Genomic DNA, 14,895 nt, shown 5'->3' on the forward strand with positions numbered 1-14,895 from the left:
AGACTCCTGAAGCAATCAACTGTTTCACAACTTATTCCCAGAGGTTCTGCCATATACTAGTACTCTTAATCTATATAATTATGTTATTTACTTGTGTAGGATTCTGCAGGACAATCTTGCACCATACTGCTGTTTTGCACTTGTACTTCATGTCAAATTCAAGTGTTATTGTCATAGGCACAAATACAGTGAAGGACAGGTACAATAGAAAACTTGCTTGCAGCAGTCAGACAGGCACATTGGCCCAGACAACATGCAGAACAAATATACATATAAATAATCCAAGAGATTGAAAATAAAAAGACTGCACAAAGCAAAATGTTAGTGCAAAAACACACTTAGAAACAAGTCCTTGGTGCAACAAGGTGTAGTATTTTGTTGCTGTGGAAGGATTAGGGTTGTGCAGGTTGGTTCAAGAACTTGATGGTTGTATTTTTGTTGTATTTATCATTATTGTATGCATACCGTTTACTCTGTGAACTTCATGTGAACAAGGAATTTAATTGCATTCGGGTGCTATTGATAATAAAATATTAATAATAAAACTATTATGATAATTAACAAATTCAATTCTGATGTACTGTAAGTATTTCTGGTCGACACACTCTGAGAAGAACATGGTTGCACTGGAGAGGGTGCTGAGAAGATTCACCAAAATATTGCCAACATTTGTGTTTCATTTGTGAAGAGAATCTGGATTGTCTGGATTTCTTTTACTTAAGGTCAAGGAGGCTGAGAGGGAACTGATTGAGATATACAACATTTTGAGGTGCATAAATGGAGTAGATAATAAGAAACTCTTCTCTACAGTAGAGAGATGTATGTAACTCAAGGGCACATTTTTAGTCACAGCATTGAAACAGGACCTTCAGTCCAACTAGTCCATGTCAACTAAGACATCTATCCGAACTAGTCCAATTTGCCTAGAATTGCCCCCATATCTCCGTAAGCCTTACCATATACGTGTCTAGATGTTTTTGAAATGTAATCTGCCTCTGCACCTTCTTCCAGTTCATAAACCTATTTATTACCTTTGTGTGGAAAAAAATTGCCTCTGGTCACTTTTAAATCTTTCCCCTCTCATCTTAAATCTGTGCACTCCTGTTTTAGACTCCACTGAACTGGAAAAAAGACTGACCATCCACCTTGTCTACGGCCCATGATTTTATATACCTCGTTAACCTGCATCCTCCTACACCCCAGAGAAAATGTTTTCCAGCCTTATCCAGTTTCTCCTTATAACTTAAGCCCCTCATTCTTTGCAACATAAGTGTGAATCTTTTATGCACCCCTTCCAGTTTTCTTATACCTTGTTTCTTATATATTTCCTATTCCTGGGCATCCAGAACTGCATGCAATACTCAAGTATGGTCTTACCAATGAATTGTACAATTGTATAATACATTATACAATTGGAAACGTGGCATTACAACTCCTGTATTCAATGCCCTGATGATGCAAGACAACTTTTTCACCATCCTGTCTACTTGAGTCATCACAATAATGGACTATGTACTTGTATCACTTGGTACAATTCCTAGGGCCCTACCATTTACCATGTAAGCCCTGCACTGGTATAACTTATTAAAATATAATGTCTCACACTTGTCCAAGTTAAATTCCATCTGCCATTTCATGGTTCCCTCCACAGTTCATCAAGGTCCTGTTGTAATCCTGAATAACCTGCCTCACTGTCCACTGCACCACCAATTTTGGTGTCGTCTGCAAACTTATCAACCATGTTAACAACATTGTCATATAAATCATTAATATAGATGACAAACAACTATGAACCTAGCATTCATCTCTGCCGCACACCAATGGTTACAGGCCTCCAATCCGAATAACAAACATGCACTAACACCTTCCACCAATTGTATTCAATTGTCTAGCTTAACCGATCCAATGAGATCTCACTTTCTAGACTAGGCTATCATGCAGACCTTAAGGGTGTGCTAAAGTCTATGTAAATGATGTCCACCATTCTGCCCTCACCAATTGTCTTGGCCACCTCTTCAAATAATTTAACACAAGATTTCCCACACATAAAGCCCCTACTAATTAGCCCTAACAATTCCATGCTTTTTCAAATTATGGTACATCTTGTCCCTCAGAATTTCCTCAAGAAACCTTCTCACGACTGATGTGAGAGTCACTGGCCTGTAGTTCCCTGACTTATCCTTGCAGCCCTTCTTAAATTAAGATACAACATTAGTCAAAGTCCAGTCTTCTGGTACCTCACCCATGGCTGAAGATGATGCTCTTACCTCTGCCAGGGCCCCAGTAATATTTTTTTTCTAGTTTCCTGAACATGCCCCAGGGATTTGTCCACCATAATATGCCTTAAGACTGCCAGGACCCAACAACTTCCCCAGGATCACCCATATTGAAGCAAAGGCCAAGAAAGCACACTAAAGCCTCTACTTAGAAGGCTTAGGAAGTTCGGCATGTCCCCTACAACTCTCACTAACTTCTACAGGTGCACAATAGGAATCATTTTATCAAGATGCATCACTGCCTGGTTTGGGAACAGTTGCATCCAAGACCACAAGAAATTGCAGCGAATTGTAGACTCAGCCCAAACCATCAGATTAACCAACCTCCCTTCCATTGATTCCATTTACACCTCACGCTGCCTCGGTAAGGCCAGCAGCATAATCAAGGACGAGTCGGATCCTGGCCACTCCCGCTTCTCTCCCATCAGGCAAAAGGTATAGAAATGTGAAAATGCACACCTCAGGATTCAGCGACAGTTTCTTCCCAGTTGTTATCATATCATATCATATCATATCATATATATACAGCCGGAAACAGGCTTTTTTGGCCCTCCAAGTCCGTGCCGCCCAGTGATCCCCGTACATTAACACTATCCTACACCCACTAGGGACAATTTTTTTTACATTTACCCAGCCAATTAACCTACATACCTGTACGTCTTTGGAGTATGGGAGGAAACCGAAGATCTCGGAGAAAACCCACGCAGGTCACGGGGAGAACGTACAAACTCCTTACAGTGCAGCACCCGTAGTCAGGATCGAACCTGAGTCTCCGGCGCTGCATTCGCTGTAAAGCAGCAACTCTACCGCTGCGCTACCGTGCAGTCCCGAACTACTATCTACCTCATTGGTGACCCTCAGACTATCCTTGTTCAGATTTTGCTGGCTTTACTTTTCACTGAACGTTATTCCCTTATCATGTTTCTATACACTGCAAATGGCTCGATTGTAATCATGTATTGTCTTTCTGCTGACTGGATAGCACGCAACCAAAGCTTTCCATTGTACCTTGGTACACGTGACAATAGACTAAACTAAGCTAATGTGGAAATGTTCAAATATATCACTATTTAATTCCCTTAATTTCTTAGCCTTCATTATCTTCTTTGCGGTAAATATTTATGAGAGATTTTCAATCATCTCCTGTGGCGCCACATTGATCCCAGGGGTCATATTCTCTCCCCGGTTAATCTTTTGGATTCTTTTAGGATTCTCCTTTACTTTATCTGCCAAAGCTATCTCATGTCCATTTTTTGCCCTCTTGATTTTCCTGTTCAGATTTATTAAGATAGGGTTTAGAAGATAAGTTGGAAGTTTAGAGGAAATCTGAGGAAGAATGTTTCACCCGGCGGGGATGGTGGAGGCATAGACTCTCACAATATTTAATAAATATCTAAATATTTAATAAATATCTAAAAATAACAATTGAATAAATATCTAAATGAATTGCTGAGCTATAGAACACCACAGATCAAGTGCTGGTGGTTGGGATTATTATTGATAGATGCTCAAATGTCAGCATGGATGTGGTGAGCTGATGAGCCTATTTCTGTACTGTATGACTAAGTATCCATGATTTTGCTTTAAGGAACAGTTCATAAGAGGAGCGTGGGGGAAATACAGAGGCAATGAAAGATTTCCAGAACCTAGGGGTAAGACAACTGAGAGTATGGCTATAATTGATTAAAACTAGCAGAACTGATGAAGAGATTTAAAAGATATGAGCGATAGAGAGACAGTTGGGATCATGGAAGGAGAACAAAACAAATTACTTAATTTAAAAAATGGAATCTTTACTGCGTTGAGGGTTGATGTGATTCACCAAACATAAGTGTAGTGGGCGCATGACAGGAAATGACTGGTAGGCATTAGAGGTTTTGATTGCACGGTGGGTATATACAATGAGCAGCGAAAGGAAGTAGATGAGGCAGGTACAACAGTGTTTAAAAGACATTTCAACAGGATAGGAAAGGAAAATGGGGCAAATGCCGGCAAAATGGGACTTGCTAAGATTGGACAGGATGGTCAGCATAGATGAGTTGTGCCAAAGGGCCTGTTTCTGTACTGTATGACATTGATTTCTGGGAAATGGGAGACTTCAGAAATACTTGATTAATTGAATTTAAGGATTGCATAGATCCCAAAGACATGCGGGGTTGTAGGTTAATTAACCTCTGTAAAAAAGTTGCCCCTAACATGTCGGGAATGGATGAGAAAGTGGGATAGCATAGAACTAATGAGATGATTGATGGTTTGTTTGGACTCGGTGGGCCAAAGGGCATGTTGCCATGCTGCAGCTCTAAACTAAGCTAAACTAAAATAAAAGAAAACCTGGCTGACAGTTTCAGTATGAGATAAGTTGAGACAATTATACTTTGAAACAGGACTAGTGTTGTGGGAGTTTAATTTTCTCCGCAATCTTCCATTATCAGTCATATTGTTCTCCTTCAACAGTTTATTCAAGCATGTGTTGAAGCAATCGAGATAACTTTTCCAGGATGATATCAAACCACAACACATACAGTGAATATTGTGCCCTAAGCAAAATTACATCTGATCTACATCATCCAATACTCAGGTTGCACTTCTTACATGAGCATTTTCTTGATCAATCTGCAAATATTTAGCAATTTAAGTTGACCAACATGGATGTGACACCTTCTTTAGTTAACATCCAATCACAACAAAATATCCCTGTTAATTTAACCTTTAATGTGTGTTGCACCTCTTCAATGGCCATTTGTACTCAACATGCTCTCTACTTTTTATTGTCCAAATAAGCGAGTTCTGTATTACAACTGCGCATGCCCAGGTCATAGGTCATTCGGGATAAACATTCTCGCCAGCTGAGCTACTGTGTGTATACAGACTTGCGTTTCATACGTATTTTCCAGTTTTGCTTCTTCGAGATAAGAAAATACTGCTTTCAAAACTATTAATGGTGTATTTATGGTTCATTTGTATAAAACTACGATGATTTTGATGGTTTAATTGGCTTTTCCTTGGTCGCTTGCTGGCCCGCTTGAGTGAACAAGATCGTGACGATTAACAACAACCATTTTTTATTGTTTTTGGTTTGGAGTGGAGGGAGGGGGGGGGGGGGAGAATGAAATGAAATGTATGATTTCTATAACTATCAATGGATAATATGAAAAGTATTTGTGGGGTTTTCACCTCTTACTATACTAGTCCACGGCCACGGGCTGTATGCACGTTTGTCGACTTCTGAATGAGTTCTGCATGTGCATGTGTAAGTGAAGTTGTGTAGTACAAAACTTAGTCACGAGTCTCCTGACTAATCATGTCTCTTCTGATTCCCATTACATTGGATAATTTAAATCCGTATTTGACATTGTAATTTTCAGTTATAATCTTGTGATTGTATAAGTTAGTTCAATATACTTGCACCTTTTCTTTTGCATGGTAACTCGTACCACTATGTAATGAACATGCTTACAGATTATGATTTGATAAGGTCCATGCTGCCGAAACAGATAATAAATAAATGCCCCGCACTGAGATGCATTCTCGGCTGCACAGAGATATTTATAGAACGACCACGGCATCTACAGTTGCAGGCTTTGACATGATCCGACTACAAGAAACACAACACTGTGAAACTATTGGTTGGAATTGCCCCAAATGGCATGATCACATTCTTATCAAAAGTTTGGGGTGGGCGATCATCTGATACATTGTTAGGAAGAGTGGATTTTTGAACTTAGTTGATCCTGGGGATTGTATAATGACGGATTGAGGATTTTCCATTCAAGAAGATTTGATGTTTCGCCAAGCCTATTTAGAGATTCCCCCTCCCAATGGTGGTTATCAGCAAATAACCAGAGAAAAAGTACACAAAATCAAGAAGGTTGCCATTGTCCGCATTCATGTTGAACAGGCCATAGGTCGTCTAAAGTGGTTTAACATCCCGAAAAACACGTTACCCATCACTTTAGTTCCGCATATTGATGATATTTTCACTGCGCAACATTATGCAATTTACTGCTTCCATTGCTGTGTAAATGAGATGTTGTTTCCCTTTTAGATCATTTTGATGGGAAGTTCAACTTTATGTTCCACCAGATTTGATATGAACTGAAATCCAGAACTCAATCAGTAAATGTACAGAAGTTCATACCTCTTAATTTCTTTCATTTCATTTAATCATTTATCAACCATTGTTTCAGTGTGCATTAACCATTAAGTTCACTAGCAACGCCCTTCCTTTATCCCGAATGACCTTTGACAAATCCCATGATTCCTTGCGTTTATTGAGATACCGAACTCACTTATTCGTCCACTTCTCCCAACATTCCTCCAGAGGTTAATTGCATTAGGAACAAGTCTCTGACTCTCTTATACACCTGCTCCTCAACTTATGATGGGGTTACATTCTGATAAACCTCACATGGTCCACAGCTATGTCTGTTTTTATTGGCTACATTAAATATTCCTTATTCCAAACATACCCCGGCACTATTCCCCAACTCTTTCTGCCCTACATCGACAACTGCATCAGTGCTGTTTTGTTCACACATGCAGAATTTATTGACTTCATCAACTTTACTACTAACTTCAACCCTGCCCTCAAAGTCAAAGCAGTCGGAAGAAATTCAAAAGCTGCCTGAAATGTCATCTGTCCAATTCCTCCACAGATGCTGCCTGACCCAAGCACTAGGATAGGTTTATACACATATCGTATATGATAAACTTTATTCATGCCCGGAGGGAAAGTGGTCTGCTGACAGTCACAATACACAAGGTACAAGTGAAAACAAAAAGAAAAAGACAAGCAACTGTTGGCTAGCTGTCGTGTGCATAATGCCTTCACTGGAACAAATGAACAAACAAATATAGACTTATCCCCTGGGCAGAGGATTCTAAACCAGAGTGCCCCCCACGCTGGGTCCCCATTGTTCTTCACGGCAGTCTCCCCCATGCTGAGTCCCCATTGTCTTCCCCTCCCCCCTCATTGACCGCGAGGCTCCCGTTGCCGCCGCCAAGTCTCCCATCGCCACCACTGCTGAGTGGGCAGAGGAGAATGTTAGTTGAGGGAACTGGTTGGGTCTCTGTTCAACAAAGAACTAGAGGGCCCTAAGGCTGTCTTGGTGGGGAATGGAGGTGTAAAGAGACTACGTGGTAAAGATGAGGTAATGGGGGCTAGGAATTGAAAGTTGTTGAAGCATTGAGTGTGTGAGGTGTCTTGGATGTAGGTAGGAAGGGATTGAACTGGGGTGATGATAGATTTGAGGTATTTGGTTTGAGTTTGGTGGGGCAGGAGCAGGCAGAAACAGTGGGTTTGCCAGAACTGTCCTGCTTATGGATTTTGGGAAGGAGATAAAAACGGCAATGTGGGTTAGGGCGGTGCCCACTCAGAAAGTTTGATGGTCGGCAGGACCTTGCCCAAAGTCTCGGCGGTTGACAGGACCTTGCCCGAAGGCTCGGCCGTCAATAGGACCTCACCCGAAGGCTCAACGGTCGGCCGATCGGGAATCCACCTGAAGGCTCGTCGGATGGCACAATCAGGAGTCTGCCGAAGGCTCGTCTGTCGGCGAGACCGGGAGCCCGCCCGAAGGCTCGTCGGGGCCCGAATAAGGCTAGTCTGTCAGCAGGTCTGGGAACCCGCCTGAAGGCTTGTCGAAAGGCATAACTTTGAGGACTGGAGACATCAGATGTGTGGAGCGTGGGCCAGTAGGATGGTGATCTGGAGTAATGCCTCCAGCGTCTTCAAGGTTAGCTGCAGGAGGTGCCCCCCCCCCCAGGCACAAAACTGGTAAGAACGGCCGACAGGACTTTGAACTTTGAATAGTGGTGCCAAAAATGGCGGCGCCGGCATATGTAATATATGCTAAAAATAATTTCAGTTACATGTGTGACAAATAAACCACTATTGAATGAATGAATGAATGAATGAATGAATGAATGAATACGTTTATTGGCCAAGTATGTGCATCTACAAGGAATGTGTCTTGGTGCTCCGCTCACAAATGACAACACAAACATACAGTTAACAATTACGAATAAAGCATAACCACATCAAAACAATATGGATACACAGTACAGTCTAAACATGTGGGTGAAAATAAACCAGAGCAAAAAAGAGACTACTGAAGAAGGGTCTCGACCCGAAACGTCACCCATTCCTTCTCTCCCGAGATGCTGCCTGACCTGCTGAGTTACTCCAGCATTTTGTGAATAAAGAGACTACAGACTTTGGTTATTGAGTAGAACTACTACTCATGGAAAAAAGCTGTTTTTATGTCTGGCTGTGGCTGCTTTGACAGTCCGGAGTCGCCTTCCAGAGGGAAGTGCTTCAAAGATTTTGTAGCCGGGGTGAGAAGGGTCAGAGATGATCTTGCCCGCTCACTTCCTGGCCCTTGCAGTGTACAGTTCGTCAACGGGGGGAAGATTGCAGCAAACAACCTTCTCAGCTGATTGAACGATCCGTTGCAGCCTCCGGATGTTGTGCTTGGTGGCTGAGCCAAACCAGACCATGATGGAGAAGGTGAGGGCGGACTCAATGATAGCAGTATAGAATTGGACCGTCATTGCCTCCTCAGTTGCAGCAGGAAGTACATCCTCTGTTGGGCCTTTTTGACTGTGGAGTCGATGGTGGCCCCCCATTTAAGGTCCCTGGAGATGAATGCCTCACTACCAACTCTTACCCTCCCAACCATTTACCTAATTGTTGACCTTAATCCCCAACTATAATCTTTCTTTCCCACCCAAAATTCAAGGCCTACTCCCTAATCAAATAATCAACCTATCTTTGCAATTCAAACAAGAGCGAGTATTCACAGCAATATCCTCCTTCCCCATGCCGTGCATCAATGCCCAGTCCTTTCCTGAAAGGACTCCATTACTTCTTCTGTCTGTTTTCCAGCACTGAGCAGTGTTCCCTCAACAGTGTACTGGACATGAATGCAGGACATGGGAAAGGAGGATAACTGCGTGTATATTGCTCTTGTCTAAGTCGTGATGATGGGTTTATTTGTTACAAGCAGGAATCACCATTAGGCCCTCAATCATTCACGATTTATATTAATGTCAAATTAATAGATACGATATCTACACCTGCTGATGATATGAAGCTAGGTGGAAATGTGAAGAGGATTTCAAAGAATTTTGCAAAGCAATATAAATGGGCTAGGTGAATGATTTCGAAGCATTGAAAAATGTGAGCTTGAACAATTTGGTTGTAAATATATATTTTTGAAATGGTACAAAACCATGATTGTTGAATCTGTGTATGGGTTTATTCAACATATCATTTAACCAAGCAGGTACAGTAGTTAGGCAGTTACAGTATGTTAGCCAGTAATCTAATCTTTTGACATATCAAAAGTAACGGAGTACTGTATTGCTGAAATTGGAATAAAAACAGAAAATGCTTGAAAAGATCAACAGGTCAGACAACATCTGTGGAGAAAAACAGAACAAACATTTGAGGTGAATAACCTTTCATCTGATGGAAAGTCTTTGCAGACATACTGGAGCTAGCCAGCAATTGATGATGATGGAATCACCATCAATTAACCCAGCCCAATGGATCTGCATAAACCTTGTTCTTCAACTTATTCTACAGACCCTTATTTTCTCTATGCATGAGGCGATCTGATTGTTCATCATGCATCTCTGTTGAGTCTTTTGATTTGCCGGATGGATGTGCTGTTCAAAAATAACATGAATATTCCGCAACAAACCTTTGTGATATTTGAAATGAAAATATCACCTTTGTGGAGATAGTAAGCCACATGATGTAAACTAATTTACTTTTTGGTCTACTTTTTTAATCTTTGATTTACTTTTTCAGATAAAAGGTTTGAACTTCTCGCAGATTGGTTCTGTCCTAGAAACATCAGAACTTGAAAGCAGACTTCAAGAGGCAGAGGAAAAAGCAAGAACATTTGCAAAAGAGGTAAACAATGTTATAGTTTGTTAAACAGTATTTTAGAAATGTAAAGTTAATCCATCTTTTCTTTTACTGCGCACCAAAGCCATTTTTATAAGCTGAACATATACTGTATCTACAGCAATCAATCTAAAAGGGGGAAAATTAAAAAAATATATAGACAAAGGGATCAATTGGCCATTTAGACATCAGGTTCTGCAGTGATGTCATGCCAAACACACATTAAATTTAAATGCTAATTAATTTTGAGGTGATTGTTCTTACTTTTAAAACATTTGTCCACAATGAGATCAAAATCCCTTTAAAGTTAGATTTACAATTTGAACATCTGCTGTTCAGCATCACAGTGATTAAAACACTTCTTCATTTTACAATTCATTGTGTCAATTAGCAGATCTAGATTGTAGGTGAAGTACAGCCATCTCATCAATGCTTTTTTACTCACGGTACGTGTCAGTAAAGTGGTAGCCAATGGCGTTGCATTAATGGTTGCATGAATACTGGCACCTTTTCGCCTGCAAAACAAAAACTGCATCTCATGCTTAAACTCTCATTGCTTATGGGGGAAGTCAGTGGCACTAACCCTTTTCTATTACCATTAAATTCAATAATAAAGGCACCAATATATAGCAAGTGAATCAAACTGACGATTGCAGATCTAATGGTGGTTGTCACTGTTATACTATTGGATTACCAGTCTAAAGAGAAGATATAGCTGTGTCATGAAATATTAATAATCTGGCCTTTGTCGTGTTCTCTTTTCAGAGTCAATATTCTTACAACATTTGAAAATATTCCATTTGTTAGGGTATTATTATTTAATAACACATTTACATCTGGGCCCAAAGAATGCAGATAGGCTACAAATATGCCATACTTTGTAGAAACAAAGCCAGAAGTACAGTTAAACAAATTAAATTTAGGTGATTTAAAATTTGGGTTGAAATCTTCCTTGCTGAATGGCTTGCTGTTGCTGTCTTTATGTTGATATTCTGTCCTACAACAAAATCACATACTTTTTCTGATATGTTCCCCCCACTATAAGTGGAGATAATACTCCACTTATAGTAGTGAGTCATGTTAATACTAATGCAGTTAACGTAAGTGGCAGAAGTTACATCATTGCATTGTGTTAAGGTAGGATTGGGTTTATTTGAGTGTCAGTAAATTTATCATTAAGAGTGGAAATTTAATTTGAAGGACCTTGTAAAGATTGGATCAATTTATTGATTTGGAAAGTCAAAAATACATTGAAACATTTGGTAATCAATTATATTCAATAATGCCATAATTTGTTATTTGTTCATTATAATTTTCTCACTGTTTTCAATGTAATAATTCTGTAACAAGGTGGGACTTTTATCATGCAGTCTACAAGGATTCATATATTAATTTATTTTCTAAAATTGATATGAAGTTGAATTTGACTTCTGAATTGTTAACATTTTAGGATTTCTTTTGACTTAATATTGATTTAACTCAACAAGCTGATTTAAGTCAAGAAGCTATTCAGATAAACTAAACTCAATGGTATTATAGTGTTTACTGGAAAATATGGACCATTTCCCACATCGGCAGCCACACTGTTGAAATTTACAACTGCCTTTGGTGTGTCATCACAGTCTTTGGCCAATTAAGGAAAGGGAATTGAAGTTCACAATTTCAGACTGTACTGTCCTATTTGTTTCTGAGGCTTGGACGGCCCAACAGCAGACAACAAAAGGCATTGGAAAAATACCACTAACATTGACTCCATAAAATCCTTCCAATTCTCTGGAGCGATGAGCCAAAGAACGTCCCCCAGGTTAACATTAACAGCACTGAGATCCTAGTTAAATTGCAAAGGGGATATCGTTCACACCTTGATGAAGTGAATGAAGCCAACACTGGACTGCTCCAAGTTCTAACATGGGAGGAGATTGCTATGCTTCAAGCATGTTCTCAAAGTTTACGACAAAGTGCAATATTCCCTCCTGATGGATCTCAGACCTAAAACATTGACTCTTTCTCTTTGCACAGACGCTTCCTGACCTGTTGGGTTTTGCTAGCATTTTCTGTTTTTACTTCAGATTTCTAGCATCTGCCATTCTTTTTAACTTTTCATCCCCACCGATTTGTGGGAATCTGACTCATAGTGGAGGAGCGTTTGTGATGACATTGAGAACTTTGAGGCCATTCACTGAGTACACACCAAAGTCCTGCATAGGCAGTAGAAGGAGAACAGCATCTCACAAACTACCCTCTTGCCAACCCTGAAGCCAGCTGAGGGCCAACTGAGGAAGTGCCTTGGGTGTCACATTATGCACTTCATAGCACATAATATGGGAATGGAAGCAAAACATCCTCCATTCTGATGGATTGCGAGGAAGATTAACCATTAAGCAGTGGTGGAGCATAATCATCAGCAATTCCCAACTTGATGATGGATGGTTCCTAAATAATACATCTATCAGAAGAGCCAAGCCCAACACATCAAGGAAAAGAGCAGATTTTCAATCTAAGTTTGATTGATATGCTGATGAGCTAAACCTTGATACTCAAAGCTAATCAGTCTGGCTAGAGGATGAATTTTTTCGTTGTTTTTGGTGGAATGTCTGAGGTAGTCAGAGAGAGTCTAATCCTCAATATGTCCCTAAGAAATAAGTGATATACCTATTCTTTAGTGCTGTAATGACAAATTTTAACAAAAGGTACATCCCACTGCAAAGTGGTGTTTATTCCCTTATGTATTCCATTTCAGGCTTGGTTTACCAGGTTTCTTTAGATTACTTGGCAGTCCATCACATAATAAACAGATTTCATGGCATAAATGATAGCAAACTATTTATGATAACATGTGGGAAACCTTGTTCAGAGATCGGTGAAACATTTCATTGATTAATTTTCTTCTCTTTCCATACAGCTTCATTTCATCATTTCATCATTTCTTATTTAACTCTATAGTATAATCCATTATTCCTATCTCATTCATGCCTTTCCCTAAATTATTTGACTTAAATGGGCTTCAGGATAGGTGTTACACATTCTCACCCCTCTCTGGAGAAAGGTATTCTTTGTTGTGTGTCATTTGTCAACATGTGGAGACACCATACAGTATTTGTGTTCATGTCAGAAACTTTTTTTGAAGAAAAAACATTACAGCTTCTACATCCTTTCCTTCTTGCTCACAGAGGAAAGAAAATTGTTTGCACATTATTCCAAACTACATGACATGCCTGAATCGCATTAATAAGAAATGTAGGAACTTTACAGAACCACTCAAACTTTATTTACATTCAAACCTTTTTCACAGATGGTTGATAGATTTTCCACACCCACATTTAAAAATGTTTTTGAGAAGCTTTTGTTTTGAGACATAGAAATGTATAGGATCAAAAACATTGTGTTCTGGAAATAAAGTTCTGGAAATTATCACATGTTATTCTATTGGACATCTCAGTCGCTTACTTGTCAAATTTCTGGACAGCTTCTTTAAAGTAACTAACAACATCCATTGCCACAATGCCAGTTCTTCACATATGTGGCAGTATGTCTGCCAGGATGCCTGCTCGATCTATCAGATGTTTTGATTTTGCCTTGGTACCCAACAGCTGGATGCCGAGAGACAAGACCGTGACAAACTTGAGTCCCAGTATAATCACTCGGACACACGGAGAATGTGGCAAGGTCTGAATAACATAACTGGCTGCAACGCAAGATCAGGCAATATCATTGGTGATAGTGCAATCCTACCCGATGAACTGAATGCTTTCTATTCTCGCTTCGAGCAGAACGCCAACTGGGTGGTGACACCTGGCCCTTCAGACTCCAGTGTGCCTCTCCCCAGGGTGACTAGCAAAGGTTAGATCGGCCTTCCTGAGGGCAAAACCATGAAAAGCAACTGGCCCAGACGGAGTTCCTGGCCATGTCCTTAGTAGCTGCTTGGACCAGCTAGCAGGAGTATTCGCGGACATCTTTAATCTCTTCGTACTCCTTTCTGAGGTACCCACTTGCTTCATGAAGACCACCATCATCCCAGTGCCGAAAAAAAGCAAGACTTCATGCCTAAATGACTATCATCCAGTGGCCTTGACATCCACCATCATGAAATGTTTTGAGAGGCTAGTTATGGAACACATTAAATCCAGTCTACTCAGCGCCCTTGATCCACTGCTGATCGCCTACCGACACAACAGGTCCACACATGATGCCATCGACTTAGCCCTACATGCATCCCTAGAACACCTGGATAAGAGAGACACCTACGTCAGACTCCTATTCATGGACTACAGCTCTGCCTTTAATATCATTATACTATCTAAGCTTATCACCAAACTCGTGGGACTTTGTGTCAGCAATTACCTCTAAAATTAGTGGTATAGTAGACAGTGAAGGAGATTGTCTAATGGCTATCCTTCGTCAGTTCTTACCTTTCAATTGAAAATAGATTCTATCTCTCAGAATTCCTTCTAGTAACTTTCTCACCATTGATGCAAGGCTCACAGCATGTTACAACGGAATATTGTTTAACTGGGAAAGAGCGCAAAGAAATGGCAATTGAAATTTAGTTCAGAGAATTGCAAAGTGATGGATTTTAATAAGTTAAGCCAGGCCAAGGCATACATTTTGAATGGCAGGGGGGACAGGGAATATTGTTGAACAGAAAGAACAAGGAAGATATGTACATCCCTGAAAGTGGCAGCATTGAGTCAAGGTGATGATGAAGGT

The 14,895-nt window shown here is 40.2% G+C and overlaps 1 protein-coding gene across 3 annotated transcripts in view; it reads left to right on the forward strand.

Annotated features, from left to right (window-relative positions):
* The window catches only part of LOC144592392 (coiled-coil domain-containing protein 192-like), a 49,429-nt gene that overhangs the window by 2,088 nt on the left and 32,446 nt on the right, over window positions 1–14,895 (forward strand). For all 3 annotated transcript variants that reach the window (XM_078396956.1, XM_078396957.1, XM_078396958.1), the window contains exon 3: window positions 10,090–10,194. In XM_078396956.1, the coding sequence (XP_078253082.1) occupies window positions 10,090–10,194 (105 nt within the window). The remainder of the gene's footprint in view (window positions 1–10,089; window positions 10,195–14,895) is intronic.

The sequence above is a fragment of the Rhinoraja longicauda genome, chromosome 3 (genome assembly GCF_053455715.1).
Source record: "Rhinoraja longicauda isolate Sanriku21f chromosome 3, sRhiLon1.1, whole genome shotgun sequence".
NCBI lineage: Eukaryota > Metazoa > Chordata > Chondrichthyes > Rajiformes > Arhynchobatidae > Rhinoraja > Rhinoraja longicauda.